The 18,603-nt window shown below is 44.7% G+C and overlaps 1 protein-coding gene across 3 annotated transcripts in view; it reads left to right on the top strand.

Moving 5' to 3' along the window:
- The first annotated feature begins 494 nt into the window (after nt 1–494).
- Nucleotides 495–18,603, top strand: part of PCNX1 (pecanex 1) — a 143,718-nt gene continuing 125,609 nt past the window's right edge. For all 3 annotated transcript variants that reach the window (XM_040975359.1, XM_040975358.1, XM_040975357.1), the window contains exon 1: nt 495–844. In XM_040975359.1, the coding sequence (XP_040831293.1) occupies nt 692–844 (153 nt within the window). In that variant the 5' untranslated portion in view covers nt 495–691. The remainder of the gene's footprint in view (nt 845–18,603) is intronic.

Here is an 18,603-nt window from a genome sequence, read left to right as displayed (position 1 = left end):
GATGATGCTCAATGGACTTGCCTGGATGGTTTACCAAGGACCCCGGGTCCAGGCTCTGCGCAACCCCCGCCCCCGGCCCGGGAGGAGTCCACGCGTGCTTCTCCCGGGCGCCAGCAGGAGGCGCCCGCGGCAAGCGGCGGTGCACGCACCCGCGGGGAGCCGGCCCAGGGGGCGGAGAGGCGCCGAGAGGAGGAGGAGGAGGAGCCGGAGGGGGCGCGGCTTCCTCGGCGTCCCCGTCAGGCTCCGGGTCGCCTTCTCCGCCCGGCCCAGGGCGGCGGCCGGCGGGCGGTCGCGGCGGCGGCTGTGCCGAGGGGCGCTGGTGGGCCGCGGACGGCGGACGCTGGCTCGGCTGCGGCTGTGAGGAGACAAGATGGCGGCGGCGGCGCTCAGGAGGCCGGTCTCCTCCTCCTCCTCTTCGTCGTCGTCGTCGTCGTCGTCGCGCTCCTCCGCCCCGCCGCTCGCCGCCGCCTCCTCCTCCTCCTCCTGGGTCTCCTCCTCCCGGTTCGCTGCCTCCTGCTCCTCCTCCTCCTCCTCCTCCTGCGGCAGCACTAACGACCGCCGAGACGCCGGCCCGCTGTCCCGGGGCTGCGGAGGGGGCTAGACGGGGCGGCTGCAGGCTCCGGGGACCGAGGCCGAGCTGGGGCCGGGGCGGGGACGACGGCGACGGCGGCGGCGGAGGCGCCGGGTGGGGATGGGGTCGCAGACGCTGCAGATCCTCCGGCAGGGGGTGTGGGCCGCGCTCAGCGGGGGCTGGTACTACGACCCGCACCAGGCCACCTTCGTGAACGCGCTGCACCTCTACCTGTGGCTCTTTCTGCTCGGCCTGCCCTTCACCCTCTACATGGTGAGCTGTGGGGGCGGGGAGCGGGCTGGCACCTTCACCCCTACCCTGATCCCCCCACCCCGGGGTGGCCGGCGGGCGTCCCCCCTCCCCAGGCCAGGGCGCCCTCTCCCGTGCCCGGTGCGCGCGCTCCCGGGCTCTGCGTCCTCGCCCCCTCGGGGGGCACCCCGGAGCCTGGCGCCTGGCCTTGGGGCTCCCATCTCCACCCCCACTCGGGTTCCCCCTCGCACCCCCCGCACGCGCCCGACTCGGGGGGCTTCCCTGATTTTAGCACTGACTCCCAAATGGGAACCTGGGGGCTCCCCGCGCCCGCCGGCCTCGGCCCGTCTTCCTTGGGAAGCAGCGGCTTCTTGGGAAGGGGGGGGGTCCCCCTGCTCGGAGGGTGCTTAACTTGTAGGCTCTCGGTTCTCTGGGACCCCCGGCGTGGGCGGCTCGCAGGAGGGCGCCCCTCGCGTCCTGGGCACGCGGGAACCTCGGGTCGCCCCTCGCCCGGGGAAGGCTGCCTCGCGGCTCTGATGGGCGCGGGGGTGTCGGCGTTGCCGGGTGCTGGTGCTGGCTGCAAGCCTGGCCCTTCCGCGCCCTGCCCCTGGCAGTCATTGTTTGGCTGGCCACCCTGGCTCGGGGTGTGCTCGGGGTCAGTGGCCGTGGAGTTTCCAGGCCGACTTCGGGGCGGGGGGAGGGGAGAGCGCGGGCGAGACCTGGGGAATCTGGCTGGCATTTCAGCAGATTTGTTTGGGTTGGTTCAAGGCCTTCGCCTGATAGGAAGACGGAAAGTACTGCCTGTTGCTAAATTCAGTATGATTAGCGTGTCTCAGTGATCGATTTTTAAAAGCAGGATTGTCACCCAAAATTGTAAGCACGTTTTCTTTAAAAATTAAGGTTGTGTGTGTGTGTGTGTGTGTGTGTGTGTGTGTTGGGGGGGTGGTATAACATTAGGAAAACAAATGTGGAGAGAGGTGACACGTCTGAAGCTGAGGTTTTTAAAACATAATCAGAGAGGAAGTAAGGGTACTGGCTTTTTTTTATTTTAGGCGAATTTCTTTGAAAAGGGGCCTGCCAACTTTGCGTTTCTTCTTGGAGCTCGAGTGAGGGCGCCGAGTTAGGAAATGCTGGAACCCTTGGGACGGCACCCACGGTTCTCCCATCAGTGAAACTTAAGTTCGCTGATTGGGACACAGTTTCACACCCCCAGACTGAGCTAAAAACTCCGTTTAAAAAATGTTAATGACATATGGCTTATTTTATTAGGGAACCTGTTCAGTCTTGCCGCATTCTGAACATTTATCATGCGGTGTTATAATTTTCAATTACTTCTGGCCCAGGGAGTTCTCTTTGCACTGTGGAACCTTCCAGGAATGTGACATCATTAATGAACAGGTTAATTACGTTGGGTGTTAAGAGTGCTCTAGCTGTCAGAGCTCTCACAGCTGATTGTTCTTGTAGCCAGGAGAATTCCAGAATTGAAGCTGAAATAATTCTTGCGATTGTAGGATTAGTTGCCATGTCCCGGTGTGAGGTTTTTATGTTAGCACCTGCAGTTAAGCTGTGTGATCATGGCGGAGTCTGTCTGACTAGTGACATGACTAACGGAGTACTGAAGCACATGGAGGCCAGTTTGTTGAGTTTACCCTGTTTGATTTGAGGAGTTTATCGAGTTAACATTTGAGTGTCTGCTGACACTTTGCTGCTTTCAGGGAGAATGAAATTGCATCTCTGTCTTTGTCAGTGGTAGCTCATGGTAACTGCACTTCCCTAAACCTTTGCAGAGTTCGCCGTGCGCATGCAGCCGGCCAGCAGATCATGTGGGGGTCTGTGTTAAACCTGAGGTCCAGCTCACCATCAGCACTTGGTCCAGGCCCTCGTTCCAGGGTTTAAGAAGACCCACTGTTTCCATTATTCATTCTGTGCTCCCCGGCTTTAGTGGCCCTGCTGTGCGTTCAGAGCCTGCTCAGGGTCTCTGCCCAAGGCCTTTGCTGGTCAGCCCTGTTGGGATGGCTTCCCCTCTCCAGGTGTTGGAGTACGGGCTCCCTTTATTTATACGAGAGGTTTTCCCCATACCCTGTGTGAAACAGCCGGTCTCCAGCTTTACAAGGTACCACTGTCTTAGGCAGTGCAAATCATTGGCCAATAACTTGATTTGTTTAATGTGTTTATCTCGTTAGAATGTGAGTATTAATATGGCCAGGAGTTTGTTTATTCACTCTGTATTGTCAGGACCTAGGTCAGTGCCCAGATGCAGGGCCAGTGCTCCGTCAATGACAGATTCGAGTTGGACGAGGCACAGCTTCCTCCAGTGAGGGTGGCCTGGGTTAGTGAGCATCTGTAAGCAGTAGCCCCGACTGAGCGCCAGTCTGTATTGAGGGCGTGGGTTCTGGGTGGGGGTGTTGGGGAGGGTTGGTAAAGCACTTGTAAACATTTTACTGAAGTATTGAGGTGGTTTGGAATATCCACCTAAAATAAAAATAAATTCAGCAGTTGAAATTTCAGGCAGCAATAGATTAGCATTTGTAATGTTCTTCCAGTAACAATTACAAGTAATAGTTCCTATTTCTTCAGTGTGTGTATGGATTTTTCCTGTCAAATGCTGTGTCCTCATGAGGATTAGCCACCAGTGACTTGTTTTGTGACATGAGGCAGATAGCTGACGTGGGATTTGACACAGGGCCTTTGGAGACCAGGGAGCGCCTAGGCTGGGTGTTTTTGCTGAATGAGCCTGCCTCTGCATAGAGCCTCCACACTGAGTTAGGAAGTCTTAGGACTTTGCCTGGTTATGTTTTCATGGATACTTTGGAAGGTAGAATTTGTAGTTCCTACCATCCTGAAACTTCTAGGTAGTAGAAAATTTCTCTTACTGTCCTTTCATGTCCCTTAAGACTCTCACAAGATTTTCTAATTATTTTTGCACATGATGTGTCACAGATGGCGAGTTCTTTGGAGGTGGGTGTCTTTTCTTAGGATGGTGAGCTGGGATTGGTGTTATCTTTGATTTTTTAAATCTTTGTTCTGTTATTGATGATCTGTCCCATGGACAAGCTGCTCTTTCTGAACCTTGTGTATTTTGCAAGAGAATGTTTGTGAAATAGAGAAATTACCTTCAAAGTAGCCTTTGGTAAATGTCATTTCAAAAAATGATTTGTTAAGTGCAACGTTTCTTCTGTAATGCTTGTTTCCAGAGATTAGATAAATCTCTAATTGTCTAGCCATTATCATAGCATGTTGTTCAATATATTTTTTTCTTCTTCTTATAAAAGGAGTTGTATCTTGAGGTAATGAAATAGATCTTAAAAACTTTGCATTTACTGGAGTGGTTTTCACGTTCTAGTTGCCATCAGCATGGCTTGGCAGTCATTCGGATCCGGCGCTCTCACGTGTGGCCTCTGCGTTTGTGTTTCATACACACTCCAGGTCAGGATGCTGAGCTTCATCAACAGGCCACCGACTCCTATCCTCTGATGTAGATCCAGATACACTCTTGGCTATCCTACAGACACCTCAGAGTTATCAAGGCATAAACCCTGAATTCCCAGGACCCTCCCAGCCTCTCCCCACCCAGCCCTTTTTCTCTTTGTAATCGAGTCAGTGTCTCTTCCTTTTTGCCCATGCCATCCCCTTCAGCCTGTGAGCCAGTCTTCCCAGGATCTGAAACTTTGTTTCCTCACCTCTACTGCTTTAGTCTCCTTATATAGGCTTTTGGCTTCTGTTCCTACCCATGTCCAACTTTCTCCACAAAGTCAAAGACTTAAAAATGTTTTATTACTGCCCCGTGTTAATCTCTTCCAGTGACTTTCTTTACAAGCATAAAATCTCCCATTTTTACTAAGGCCGCTTTGCCTGTGTGTGTACTCAGTTTGCAGTTTCCCACTGTGCTGTAATTACACTGATATTCGTCCTTGTTTTTTTTTTTTTTTTTTTTTTTTTTAAGATTTATTTGTTTTTGTTGGAAAGACAGAGAGAAGGAGAGGCAGAGAGAAAGAGCTTCCATTCACTGACACTTCCCAAGTGGCCACAGTGGCTGGAGCTGAGCTGATCTGATATCAGGAGCCAGGAGCTTCTTCGGGTCTCCCACTTGGGTACAGGCTTCTAAGGCTTTTGGCATCCTGGACTGCTTTCCCAGCCCACCAGCAGGGAGCTGGCTGGGAAGTGGAGCAGCTGGGACATGGCCCGGTGGCCTTTTGGGATCCGGATGGTTGTAAAGCAAGGATTTAGCCGCTGAGCGACCACCCTAGGCCCTATGGTGTCTACTTTTTATTCCTTGTTTTCATTAGTTTCTGCAAGTGATTTTTATCATCTGTAGAACGTTAAAAACTTTACTAATGAGGTTTTTTTTTCCTTAGACCCTTAGATAATTTTCTTTCCCAAATATTTTAAAGGTTTTTATAAACAGGTTTTGAGTAAGATGGCTAAAACAGGAATGTTTATATTTTAAAATTTATTTTTTAAAGTTTTGAACTAAAAAACTTACAAATTAACAATTAAACATGCAGTTATTTAGTACTAAAGTATTTTCTGTGCCCTTAGGAAAGCAAAATAGTGGATGATGTGTTTTGATCTCTAAGTGTGCATTTTGAAAACTTATTTATTTAAAAATATTTAATTTATATTTATTGGAAAGTCAGATATACAAAAGAGGGTCTTGTCTGTGAAGCTGTCTTCCCATCATGAGGACAGTTTATTTATCAGAACTTGGAGACATTGCAAGGTTTCACCGATTGTCAGAAACCTTTCCTCTTATAAAATAAGGTCATGTTTTCACTTAAAAGAATGATAATTGCCTACTTCATCTTCTCATTTCATACTTAGTACTCTAGTAATGCTAAAGGATTACTGGTTTAAATTTTTCTCTGTGAATGCAGTGGAATCTTTTTTGTTCAAATATTCTGATTTATTTAGCCAACTGAACATTTACAGGTAAATAATCTACAATTCCATCACCATCTGTTGAACATTGCAGTCACCAAAATCTGGAACTATGAATATTAATTATACTTGTTTGTTTACAAAAAAAATGAGCTTGTAGAATTTTATAGTTTTCACCTGATTATACGTTGTGTCTGCCTGTACACGGGGCAGAAGGGTTGCGTTTTAATGGCTCCTTTAGAAGAGGGTAAGGTGGCTGTAACAGTATGTCTAGTAATTTTCTTGTTACTGTTTACTGAGGTTATTCCAGCTGTGGTAGTTAGATCTTTGTACCTGCCCTCTGTGAAGGATATCACTTTTGCCTTTGGCCGGTGATGGTTCAGTCAGGGAGCGTGGAGTCATAGGTTGCTCTCCTTTTGGGGAGTGAGCAGGTGGGGGTGGGTGGGGACAGTTGAGGATGATGGGCTTGCGGAGCGGTTCGGAGGGCGACTTGCAGGTTCGAGAATAGTTCACAGTGTTGAAGAGGAATATTTAGTCGAATTTAGGGCAAAATTTATGTGCAGTTTATCAGCATTTAGATCTTCTGAGGAGAACATGTTAAGAAAATGGTCTTGGGTAGAGTTTCAAGACAGTGGACTCGAGAAGATAGGAAAATGAAGAAAGCCTAAGAAAGCATAGTTAAAACATCAACTGCCTGGGGGCCTAGTGCAATAGCCTAGTGGCTAAATTCTTGCCTTGCATCCACCGGGATCCCATATAGGCACCAATTTCTGTCCTGGCTGCTCAGCTTCCCATCCAGCTCCCTGCTTGTGGCCCGGGAAGGCAGTAGATGATGAGCCAAAGCCTTGGGATCCTGTACCGGCATGGGAGACCCGCAAGAAGCTCCTGGCTTCAGATCAGCTCAGTTCTGGCCATTGTGTCCATTTGGGGAGTGAATCAGTGGATGAAAGATCTTTTTCTCTGTCTCTCCTTCTCTACCTTTTCAATAAAAATAAACAAATCTTAAAAATGTCAGTTGCCCTTCAGAAAGGTATTGCTGTTGAATTTACATTTCTGATAGCAGTATTGATATTCCCACTCAGCATTTGCCAAAGCAGTGTTATTATTCCAAGTTTCCTTTTCATGAGCATGTTGAATTAAAACCATTTTGCTGAGATTTGTCTGAAAGGGGTGTTTCTCTTAACGTATGAACTTGGTGATTCAGCTGAAGTTAAGGATGTTTCCTAACATGCATTACATAATAGCTCTGTTCTGTGTCTTCTATACTTTGTCCTCAAGCGGGCAACTGAAACGCAGGTATTTATTGGAGAGGAGATTGATTGCTTTTGTTACTTCATCTGAGTTAAATCAAGTGTTTTTTTGTGAGAGGAGGAGGAGGGGGCAGAGCAGCATGGACTAATGTGATGGGCAAGGGAAGAATACAGAGGCTCCTGTAGATTTCACTGCTGTTGACCTTGTCAGCATGTGGATGAATTTCACCCAATCATAGTGGAATAAGTAGCTACCAATGGATTACCTGGTTCCCCTAAACACTGATGGGATGCTCTTGTTGGTAAAATTGTAGGAAAGTTTAAAATTCTTTTACTTCTGGAACCTGAGTGATTGTATCTTTTGTAACTTGCATTGTTGGTTCTAGTGTGTTATTTCTGTTATGATAGCGAAGAAAAGAAAACCTAGGGAAAGGCAAAGCGTGTCCTTTCGAGGTGTAAAGACAGCATGGGCCTTTAAACAGGGTGGGGCACCCCACTCTGGAGCCTCACACGAGCCAGCGCTCAGTGCCCAGTGCCGGAGGCCTTGGGGCAGGAAGGCTGGTCACACCTTCGGGAAGCTCAGGCACCTGACCAGTGTTTGACTTCTCCCCACTCCTTGAATGTTTTGTTGATGTAAACAGATCCAGCCACCTCAGATACCATGTTACTACATTCTGAGAGAATTTCAGATTTACAGAGAAGTTGTAAAATTCCTGTATACTCTTTCTCTACTTTCCTCTACTTTTAAAGTTACATAACCATGATGCTGTTATCAAAATGAAGAAATTAACATTGATAGAGTGGATGGTATTAATATTAATTAATTAATATCAGTACAGAACAGTTAAGGAACTACAGACTTTATTTGGGTTTCAGCAATTTTCCCTTTTGTTTCAGGGTCAAATCTAGGAAATTGTTGAATTTAATGTCATCATCTTTAATTTGATTCTCTTTCTTTGTTCCCTTATTATACTGGGATTCTGTTCTTTGAGAAATTATGCAATTTATAGCATTTTATCAAGCATATCTTTTAGAATGACTTATTTATTTGAAAGGCAGAGGCAAGGGGGTTGGGGAAGAGAAGGGTGAAGAGACAAGGGTCTTCGATTCATTGGTTCACTCCCCAAATGGTGCAGACAGTTGGAGCTGGGGCCAGGCTGAACTTGGGGGCTTCAACTCCACCTGAGTTCCCAGGTGGGTGGCAGGTGCCTGGTGCCCCAGGTGCCTGGACCGTGTTATACTGCTTTCCTCGGAGCATTTGAGGCTCTAGGTGTTGCTCAAATGAGATCGTGGCATTGCAGGTGATAACACTGTACCACAGTGCTGCCCCCCAAATCCATTTTATAAGAAAAAACAGTGAGAAGCTTTACAGCTGTGATAGGTGACATCTCATTTATTTATTTGAATGTCAGAGTTTGAGGTCTAAGTGGCCTCGATGGCCAGTGCTGAGCCAGGCAGAAGCCAGAGCTTTATTCCACTATCCCACTTGGGTGGCTGCATCCCATGCACAAGGGCCACTAGCTGGGAACTGAATTGAAAGCGGAGCAGCCAAGACACAAATCATGCTGAGTGTCATAGTGGCTTTTACCTGCCATGCCTTGGTGTGGCATGAGGATGAGGGGTGGGGCAGGAGACAGGTGCTATTTTAGGACAACAGAAAACAGTGTTCTGAATATTTGATCTGTGCACTGACTAGTAACCTGTATTAGGCTTTTTGAAAATTAAGATTTTACATATATGAAGAATTATAAAATGAACATTATCACATGAAAAAAGATTGTAGACCTTATTCATGGCAAAATATACACACATCTTTTAGCTTTTTAGCTTTATAATGCTGTGTTTCCTAATTTATAAATTTGGGTTAACAAAATAATATGACCAGATTACAAGAAGAATATGAATAATCCCTGATGTGTCATAAAGTGCTCAGGAAGGAGGATGTAATTGTTTTCTAGAATGCTTTATGCAGAAGGCAGTTCATATACACAAAAATGTTTTCTGTGGGACCTTTGTGAAGCTCATTATTTATGCTGGAACAGCATCGCCATCATCTGCCCAGCAGGTGGAGGAGTCTCTGTGGAGGGAGAGATTGTGTATTAAAAGAAAGTAGACTGTTGGTTGTAGTGTGCTGTGCTGCCAAGTGTTTTCTTAAGGATGTTAAGGATTTCTCTGTGAGTTGTTTTTTAGCTTTTATTTATGTCCATTATACTACCATGTCTGGTGATTATCTGGAGCAGTTAAGAGAAAGAATGTAAGAACAGTTAAAGAAAATGCAAACACACGAGTGCTTGTACTCAGCAGATATTCAAGTTACATAGGACATGGGATTTTTGCAAGTAGCACAGACCCTCATGATGAAACCTAAATGAGCTTGGCTGGTAGAGAGAGTCTTTAGTTTCTAGGTTTTTTTTTTTTTTGCTCTTTTATTAATAAAATCCTGTTTAAAGATTGTTTTCGGAGAGAATAAGTATGACTGTAGTATAATCTTACAGTGTTTTATTTTAAAAAAACTTTAAAATATTTTCAAAAGATTTATTTATTTGAAAGGCAGTCTTACAGATAGTGGGAAATATAGAGACAGATCTTCTGTTCGCTGATTCATTCTCCAAATGGCTGCCACATCTGGCCTTGGGCCAGGCTGGAGCCAATAGCCTGGAGCTTCATCTGGGTCTCCCACAATACTGGTAGGGCTCCAGGCACTTGGACCATCTTTCTCTGCCTCCCCAGATGCGTTAGCGGGAAGCTGGGGTAGAAGTACAGCAGTTGGGGGCCCGGCGCGGTGGCACAAGTGGTAGTGGTTAAAGGTCCTCGCCTTGCACGCCTGGGATCCCATATGGGCTCCGGTTCTAATCCCGGCAGCCCCACTTCCCTTCCAGCTCCCTGCCTGTGGCCTGGGAAAGCAGTCGAGGACGGCCCAAAGCTTTGGGAACCTGCACCCGTGTGGGAGACCCGGAAGAGGCTCCTGGCTTCGGATCGGCATAGTATCGGCCGTTGCGCTCACTTGGGGAGTGAATCATCGGACGGAAGATCTTCCTCTCTGTCTCTGCTCTCTGTATATCCGCCTTTCCAAGGAAAAATAATAATAATAATAAATCTTTAAAAAAAAAAAAAAGAAGTACAGCAGTTGGTACTGGGACTTACACGCCACTGTGGGTTGCTGGTGTCTCAGGAGGGTCTCTACTATGTTGTAATGCCAGCTCCAGTTTTACAGTTCTTAGCATGAATCTTTTTCAGGTGAATCAGAGACTTAAAAGAATTTGACATTGTCATTCCTGATTCCACCTAGATTTCATAATTGATCTTTTAAAAAAATACTTGCTTCAGTTAATACTGATTTGTGGATCTATACCCTCATGTATATATAAATGAGGCTGAATTCCAAGGTATGTTGTAAACTTCATGGTACTGCCTCTGTGTGCTGTAGGGGCCAGGTTGCAGCGTGGCAAACTAAGCCTGTGATTCCAGCATCCCATATGGGCACCAGCTCCTGTCCTGGCTGCTCCACTTCTGATCCAGCTCTGCCTGCAGTGTGGCTGGGAAAGTCATGGAGGATGCCCAAGTGCTTGGGTCCCTGCCCCCTGTGGGAGACATGGAATGAATTCCTGATGTGGGCCAGCCTCAGCCAATTCCAGCCGTCTGGAAAGTGAACCAGCAGGTGGAAGGTTTCTGTTTCTCTGTGTGTGTTTTCCTCTAACTCTGCCTTTCAAATAAATATTTTTAAAAGATGCTTTATGTTTTCTCACCTTAAATGTACCCCAGTTACCCTTGTCATAGGGAAAGTAATTCCCTAATATCAAGCAGCTGGTTCATATGCAGGTTTTCCCAATTATCATAAAAATGTTCTTTCCAACCATTTTTCTATGCTGGCATCTAATTAGGATTTAAACAGGTTTCCCACTGTCTAACTTTATGATGTTTTGTCTGGTTATGGAGTGTTTTACTTTATGGATTTAACTGTGGTGGTGTTCCCTCCAACTCTATTGTTATATGTAGTTCCTGTTAAGTAATACCTTGTCTTATTGTTTAAAACTAAATATAGTTTTGGAATTTATAAAATTTAACATGATTGTTCTACAGATTCTCCTGTTATTGTTACTTTGCCTTTGATTTGGCAATCTCACACAATTACTGACACAGCATTATATTTGTTCACCTCTTACGCTGTGTCAGTGTTATTGGAACTTTCTTTGTGTTGCATGCTTTGGTGTAGATACATGTCTGTAGGTTAAAAAACTAGGCAAACATCATCAAGCACATAGCTCTTGACAGTACTGCAGGATTGACAGGTGGCTTCAGCTAATCGTGATTTCATAATCTTGGTGGGTTTTTGTTTTGTCACTAATACTGGTAAGTAGAATGCGAATTCTCTGGGGTAATTGCAGTCAGCGACTGCTGCCCTGTGCATTTCATTGTGAGCCGGTGACCATCTCCCGTTCCTCGGGAATGCAGGCTAGAGAGGCACGTAAGGAAAGGTGGGTCATTCTTCTCCCCCTGCCCTCAAAAGGAGCTTCTCAGCAGCTTTGGGAGATGTCGGAGGTTTGGTGTTTAGATGTTGCTGACATGTCTGGAGCGTCGGGAGCCTGTTGCACATAGCATGGTGTCATCACAGGAGGCCGAGGTGTCATTGCTGTGTGCAACTAGGAAGCACTTGCTTGACATTGCGCTCCACTTCAGTCCTTGAGCTTCTGATAAGATTCTGGGCATGTGATTTGAAAAACAACCCTCCCAAATGTGCCAACAGAGAAAGATACAGGTGATTTTGATGGGCATTCTAAGTTTACCAGTGTCCCCTGGGAGGTGTTAGTCTGCTTCATGACTGAAAATACCTTATTGTTCCTGTTAAATTGTTGGTTTAACTCATCTTTTTTCAGCAGTGTACTGTGCAACTTTGATTCTAGCTATAATGTAGACTTTCCTAGTGCTCATACTAGTAACAGTTAATGCATTCTACAAAATATTTTATTTCTCAAACATCGCATCCTTTAGTTAAAAAGCATTCATAGCTGTAGAACCGATATAAGCTGTAGAACCGTTGGCAGTAGTCAAGTGTATATAGTCCTACGTTAAAGTCTTTGTGTTTTCTTTATTTTCTGCCCAGTACCCACCCTGCAGAAATAATGGTGCTTAGCTCTTGGGACTTTGAACAGCATATAGACATGCTTGTGTATGTGTGTATCCTTGACATATTTGAGATACGTTTTGCTTTAAGTTCCATTGAAGTACAGGTAGGTCTTTATTTTTTGAACTGTTTGTGTAGTAATCCACTGTGTAAATGTGGGCTAACTAAAACTTCCTCAATTATAGTTCCTTGTTGAGGGATCTTTTAGGTTCTCTCTTTTTTTCTGGTGCAAATAACAGTGAGTGGTGAATATTTATGTGCATAAATTATTATTTTTAAAATTTTATTTTTGATGATGATTACACAGTTGATCAGGGTGAAAAGGGTCAAAGATGTGCATAGGATTTACTCGTGGGAGGGCCTGGTATGGTAGCCTAGTTGCTAAAGTCCTTGCCTTGCATTGGGGTCCCATATGGGCCCCAGTTTGTATCCTTTCTGCTTGTGGCCTAGGAAAGCAGTTGAGGACAGCCCAAAGCCTTGGGACCCTGTACCTGAGTGGGGGACCCAGAGGAGCTCCTGGGGCTCCTGGCTTCAGATAAGCTCAACTCTGGCCATTGAGGGCACCTGGGGAGTGAACCCGTGGATTAAGATCTTCCTCTGTCTCTCCTTTTTGAAATCTGGCTTTCAAAAAAATTTTTTAAATTGATTTTACTTCTGGGAATTTATATCTAATTTGGAATATAATTTGAAATCAAAGTAGCTGCCAAATTATACCTCAAAAAACTTTTTTACTGTATTATATTGTCACAGATGTACAAGGGAGCCGTTCACTGGGTATTGGAAGTCACTTTCAGCCTGGTGGTGTAAAATGGCATCTGCTCTTGATTTGTTTCCTTAATCATGAATTTGGGTATTTTTCTTTTTTTTTTTTTTTTAAGATTTATTTTACTTTAATTGGAAAGGCAGAGATATAGAGAGGAGGAGAGACAGAGAGAAAGATCTTGCATCTGTCGATTCACTCCCCAAGTGACTTCAAGGGCTGGTGCCAATCCGAAGCCAGAAGCCAGAAGCCAGAAACTTCCTCCAGGTCTCCCATGCAACTGCAGGGTCCCAAGGCTTTGGGCCGTCCTCGACTGCTTGCCCAGGGCACAAGCAGGGAGCTGGATGGGAAGTTGAGCTGCCGGGATTAGAACCGGTGCCCATATGGGACCCCTGCGTTCAAGGTGAGGACTTTAGCCGCTAGGCCATGGCCACTGGGCCGCCGGGCCCAAGTCTCTCAGTTCTTAAAGGCTTTTTAAATTAGTGATTGCATAGTATTCCTCTCTTTGTGTATGTTGTGTAGCATTTATTTATTTATGTATAGCCTTTTGCTAGCAAAACCCCCAAACACACTGCAGTGTATAATTTATATAGCTGTTATCTCACAAGTGACTGGGAGCATTATCCAGAGAAGTCGTTAGAAGTGGGATCTGTGAAATGTGGTTAGATGTGCCAGGTTGGCCTCCCGAGGGCTTGTGCTTGGCATCGCCGCAGGCGGGGTTGAGGGTACCACTGCTCCGTTCTTTCCGGCGGACTTCACCACTTGCCTGTGGTATCTCAGAGTGCTGTAGTTTGTAGTCCTCCTTGTATGAGGTAGATTATGCAGCTTTTCAAAAACCCTGAGAATCTTCTAGAAGAAATCCCTGTCAGCTGCTCTGACTGTGTGAGCTTTCTTGTTGATATCCAGAGGTTAGTCACTTGGGTGTTATGATAAATAGCTGATGGTGTTAAGGTTGAGTCGGTCTAGAATTTAATTTGCTGTGCCATGTGAGCGCTAATCTAAACGGTTTTCTCTTTGGAAAGTCATTGTTCACATTGAACCTTTGTTAAAACAGTCTGAGGGACTTACACCTTTGCTTGGTGTGTTTTGGATTTTCCATGTTTTCCAAGTGTCTCTTCTTGCATGAATCCCATATATTTAATGCCTGCCTTTACTATGTACATTTTTCTTTCATGTAGAAATCAGTCTTACTGTGTTATTCTCTGTTATTTTTTTCTGGCTAGTTCCTCATGCTTACACCTTTGTTAAGTTTCTCAGGAATGCTCTCGCGTTTTAGATTAAAATAGCATTAAATTTGTGGATTCCTTTTGGGAGGGGAGTATGACCTTTATAGGATTTACATGTGATCTCTCTCATTTATTTCACTCTTCTTTTATATCACTCAGAAGATTTCTAACAGTGGCCTTGAGCATTTCCGCTTGCTGTTGGTGTAACATTAGTGTTAAGAGAAACCGCTTTGTTTCATACTGGTTATTGCTTGTGTGTTAGGTAACAAGTGATATTTTAAAATAAGCTTTTTCATTTTAAATTCATAGAAAAGTTGCAGATAATACAGAGATCTCTCTTCTCTTGTACTGTATTCTATTTTGTTTTTTAAAAGATTTGTTTATGAGGGGAGGAGGAAAGAGAGGGTGAAAGGGGAAACCCATGAGCCTGTGCAGCTGTGTGGATCTTGTATCCCGAATGGATAAAGGGCTCACACACTGCAGCCCTCTCTGGCTGCCTTCCTGAACTGGACAACAGGGAGCTGGATTGGAAGCAGTGTAGACTGGGCTTGAACCTGCTGTCTTTTGGGATGCTGGTGCAGCAGGAGTGGCTTAATTTGCTGGGCCGGGACACTGGCTCCTCTTACTGAGATTTTAGATGACTGTTGTGCTGTTGTCACACCAGTATTCTTACATCATTATTAACTTACATACTTCATTCAGGATTCTCCAATCGTTACTTATTGTTCTTTTCCTGAATTCTTTGCTTAAAGTCTTATTTTTAACATACTAATTTTGTGTATGATATAGAATTAGTTTTTCTGTTGTTTAAATTCTGTTGAATTTAAAAAGTCTGTCTTGATTTTAAAAGGATTTTCAGAGAAGTGGTTGTTTTTAATAGCAAGTCTTTACATCTTTTCCATGTTTAAACTTTCTTCCTTTGTATAATTGTTTTATACATCTACCAAGTAATGATGAAGATCTGGACATTTCTGTCTTGTTTTTAGCTTTGGTGGGTCTTCTAGTTACTACTGTTAAGCCTCCTAGATTTTTGTTTGAAATACACATTTGTTTTTTCTTTGCCATTTGCCAAATTGTTAAAAGTACTTCTACGTGTTTTCCAGCGACTTCTGTCATTCACGGAAGAAGTACATCTTCTCTGGAGTTCATTTTTGGTTCTTTTGAATCATATCCACTCAGATCTGTCCTCCAGACTTTCCCTAACTTACTGTTCATTTAGGAGCAGGATCTGGGGGAGAGGAGAGCAAGAGCATGTGCTTCTGTTTGCTGGCTCACTCTGGGGCGACTACAGTGTCTGCTCCTGGCTGCACCAGGCTGAAGCTGGCAGCCAGGAACTGAGTCCAGCTCTCCCAGGTGGTGGGCAGAACTCTGAAGCCGTCGCCTGCTCCCTCCCCAGGAAACTAGGATGAGGAATGGAGCCAAAAGTCAAGCCCAATCACTCTGATAATGGGATGTCTCCTTCCCAATCTGTGGCTCGCATGCTGGGTCAAATGCCTGCCCCTTTGGAGATCTTTTTATTTGCATACCTTAGTTTTGTTCACCACATAAGCATTGTTTAAAATACCAAGTATTTATCGAGCCATTTTATGCCCATTCATGCAGATGTCTACTTCAGATTTTCTCATTTATTCCTCATTGTAGCCTGTGTGGTGGCAATCCTGTCATTGTCTTTGGCAAGTGAGGAAACAGGGTCCTAGGAGTTAAATCATTGGTTCAGAATACAGAGATCGCCTCTGTCATTTCTTCCTTCTGGCTTCAAGACAACTGTGATCACCAACTGCCACCTTCTTCCACATGCGGAGTCATGCAGAATGCTGCTTTCTGATTAATCTGTTCCTGACAGCTTATGTGTGATTGATAGAAGATGATCTAAGTGTCCCCTGATCTTTAAAAATATGGTATGAACCTGGGACTCAGAGCTGCCCTTCCCATCACCATCTAATTACATCTTTAAGTCTTGCCGCTTGACCAGCGCTTACGTGAGTACAATGCAGTGTTCTTACAGGGATTTAGTTATATGGCTCTCACATATACTTCAGGTGAATTAACTTACTTCACTAATGGCTTGGGAGTGGTAGTTGGCTTTGTTCTGCAGCAAGAATTGTAAATAGATTTTATGAAACTTTAATATCTGTTCACTTGCTGGTCTGATGTGGGGCTCTTTACCTGCTGTGTTCATGGCACATGCCATCTCCTCATTGGCGTTTACATCTTCATTCCAGCCTCAGGTCTGTTTATATCCTGTCTGTTCCAGTTTCTAAAGAAATGTTTATTTGAAAGAGCAAAAGAGGGAGGAGGAGGGAGAGGGAACCCTCAGCTTCCCAGTGGATTGGAAGTAGTGTGGTTGAACTCCAGCCAGGCACTCCAACATGGGATGCTATGGGATGCTGGCATCCTAAGCAGTGGTTTACCGTGCTGTGCCGTTGTGCCCACTTTCCATTCTAGTGTTTTGTGAATAAAATCTGGAACCATAGTCTTTATGAATATGTAGGCAGCAAATGTTTTGTGTATGTTTGAAGGCATAGAAGCTTTTTTGGGGCAATTTTAACCTCGTTTTAGAACAGCCATGCCACTGGTTTCTCATGGTCAGAGATGATACTCAACTTATAATGCACAGAGCAATTTTCACATCAGGATTGTCTGGCCCAAGCTGAGCCCCAGGCCATACGTTGTGATAGCATCAGAGGGGTCCAGATTAGTTTGTTGCAGATGAAGGGGTGTGTACAACAGCTTTCCCTCTTTTTATTTTTAAAGTACAAGTATATGTGTAGTTTGCTGTGTTATCTGGTACTGCAACTCCTTGGAAGGAGCCTGGTCAGAAAATAAATGCCTCCAAGGGCTCCTGAGGAGCTGTCCCCTCTGGAGGACCGTGCTGAGATGAGTTTGAGAACGTGTCTGGTGGAGTGGTTAAAACTCGGGGTCTAGAGTGCAACTGGCTGTTACTGCCAGATGTGGGCAAATGACTTCTATTCCATAACCTCAGTTGTTTTCATTTGTATAATGGAAACAATAGTACTTTTCTTCAAAGAACTGTGTGAGATAATTGGTAAAACACCAGATTAGTCATTTTCCTAAGAAGCTGAAGGAGAGAAAAAGTTCATGTTGCTGTCAGCACCACTCTGCAGGAGGCTGTCTGACACACTGAGTGGCTGCCACTCTCAAACATGGAGTTAAGTGTTGCCCGCCTGCTTTTGTGCAAAATGAGGAAGTAGTTCCATGATACATTGCATTGTTTTTCTTTTTGGCATGCTTTAACATTTAATTAATTAAATCTAATGTATGATGCATTGTATATATGCAACACTTTCTCGTTGAAGGTAGACATGAATTATGAGCATGCAGTGCTTTCTGTTTCAAGGAAATTGAGTGAGCTCAGGGCAGATGTGATGGAACTGATAGATGCATTCTGGTAATGTAATTATGAGTGCTAACGCACTTTTATAAATCTTACTGATTTTCATTCTTAGAATTTGAGCTTGCAGTTTAATACACTGAATTTCAGTGAAACCAAATATTACAATCAAATATTTTAATCTCATTTTTGCACATATTATCTGACTTGAAAATATTTGTGTTTGACCCTCATAGTTTTCTTTCTTTGTTCTGATACTTTCATTGTTAAGTTTTGATTGTAAAAACAGGCCATTTGGTTTGCAATGTAGAAAGACTAGAAGAGGGAAAGAATCTTCCATTTGTTTCACTCCCCAAATGGCTCCGGCTGGGGCTGTCCAGGCTGAAGCCACCAACCATGATCCAGGTCTCCCCAGTGTGTGGCAGGAGAGCAGGCACTTGCACCATTGTCTGCTGCGTCTCAGACACAGTTGACATGGAGCTAGATTGGAAGTAGAGTAGCCAGGACTTGAACTGGCACCCTGCTGTGGAATGTAGGCATCTCATGAGGTGGCTTAATGTGCTGGACCACTGCCCTGTTCTGATTTAAGCCTTCATTTGAACTGTGGCTTTTCTGTTTGTTTGAGACGATTGTAGTGTACTACGTCCATAAGAGTGGTTTTTGTTTTTTATGAGCGTAATAGTAATAATCTCAGGAAATGTACTTGGAACTGGGATTTTGTGAGGTATGGTAGTAAAACGTGTATCCTACTTGCTCTTCTTCAAGACTTCATAGTCATGTGGACAGAAGTTGTTGGTGAATGTATAGTTTCACTTGCTGTGAATCCTGAAATATTGTTTCAGTATAATATTTCAGAAATAAGTCAAGAGATGCATGAAGCTGCTTGGAGATTGCTTCTGTCTGCATATTTACAGTGTAGGAATTCAGCTTTTTCAGTTTACTCAGTTGATTCAAACTAAAACTGCCAAGTTGCTAAGAGATGCTAGTCAAAATAGTTCTTAGTAGAGGACACTCCCAGGATGGTTAGGTATACTCGGAAAAGCATTTCTAAATCAAGATATCATTGGTGACTCTCATGTTATGTTCTGAGGCACCAATTCCTTCAGATTTTATTTGGGGAGTTTTTTGGGTAACAAAATACAGTCCAGTCCTTGGGTGCCATCTGGATAATAGCACAAGATAAATCTGGGGAGAT

The sequence above is a fragment of the Ochotona curzoniae genome, unplaced genomic scaffold, assembly GCF_017591425.1.
Source record: "Ochotona curzoniae isolate NIBS_2020 unplaced genomic scaffold, NIBS_Ocur_1.0 contig_2688, whole genome shotgun sequence".
In the NCBI taxonomy this organism is placed as follows: domain Eukaryota; kingdom Metazoa; phylum Chordata; class Mammalia; order Lagomorpha; family Ochotonidae; genus Ochotona; species Ochotona curzoniae.
This window is presented reverse-complemented; position numbering and strand designations above follow the sequence as displayed.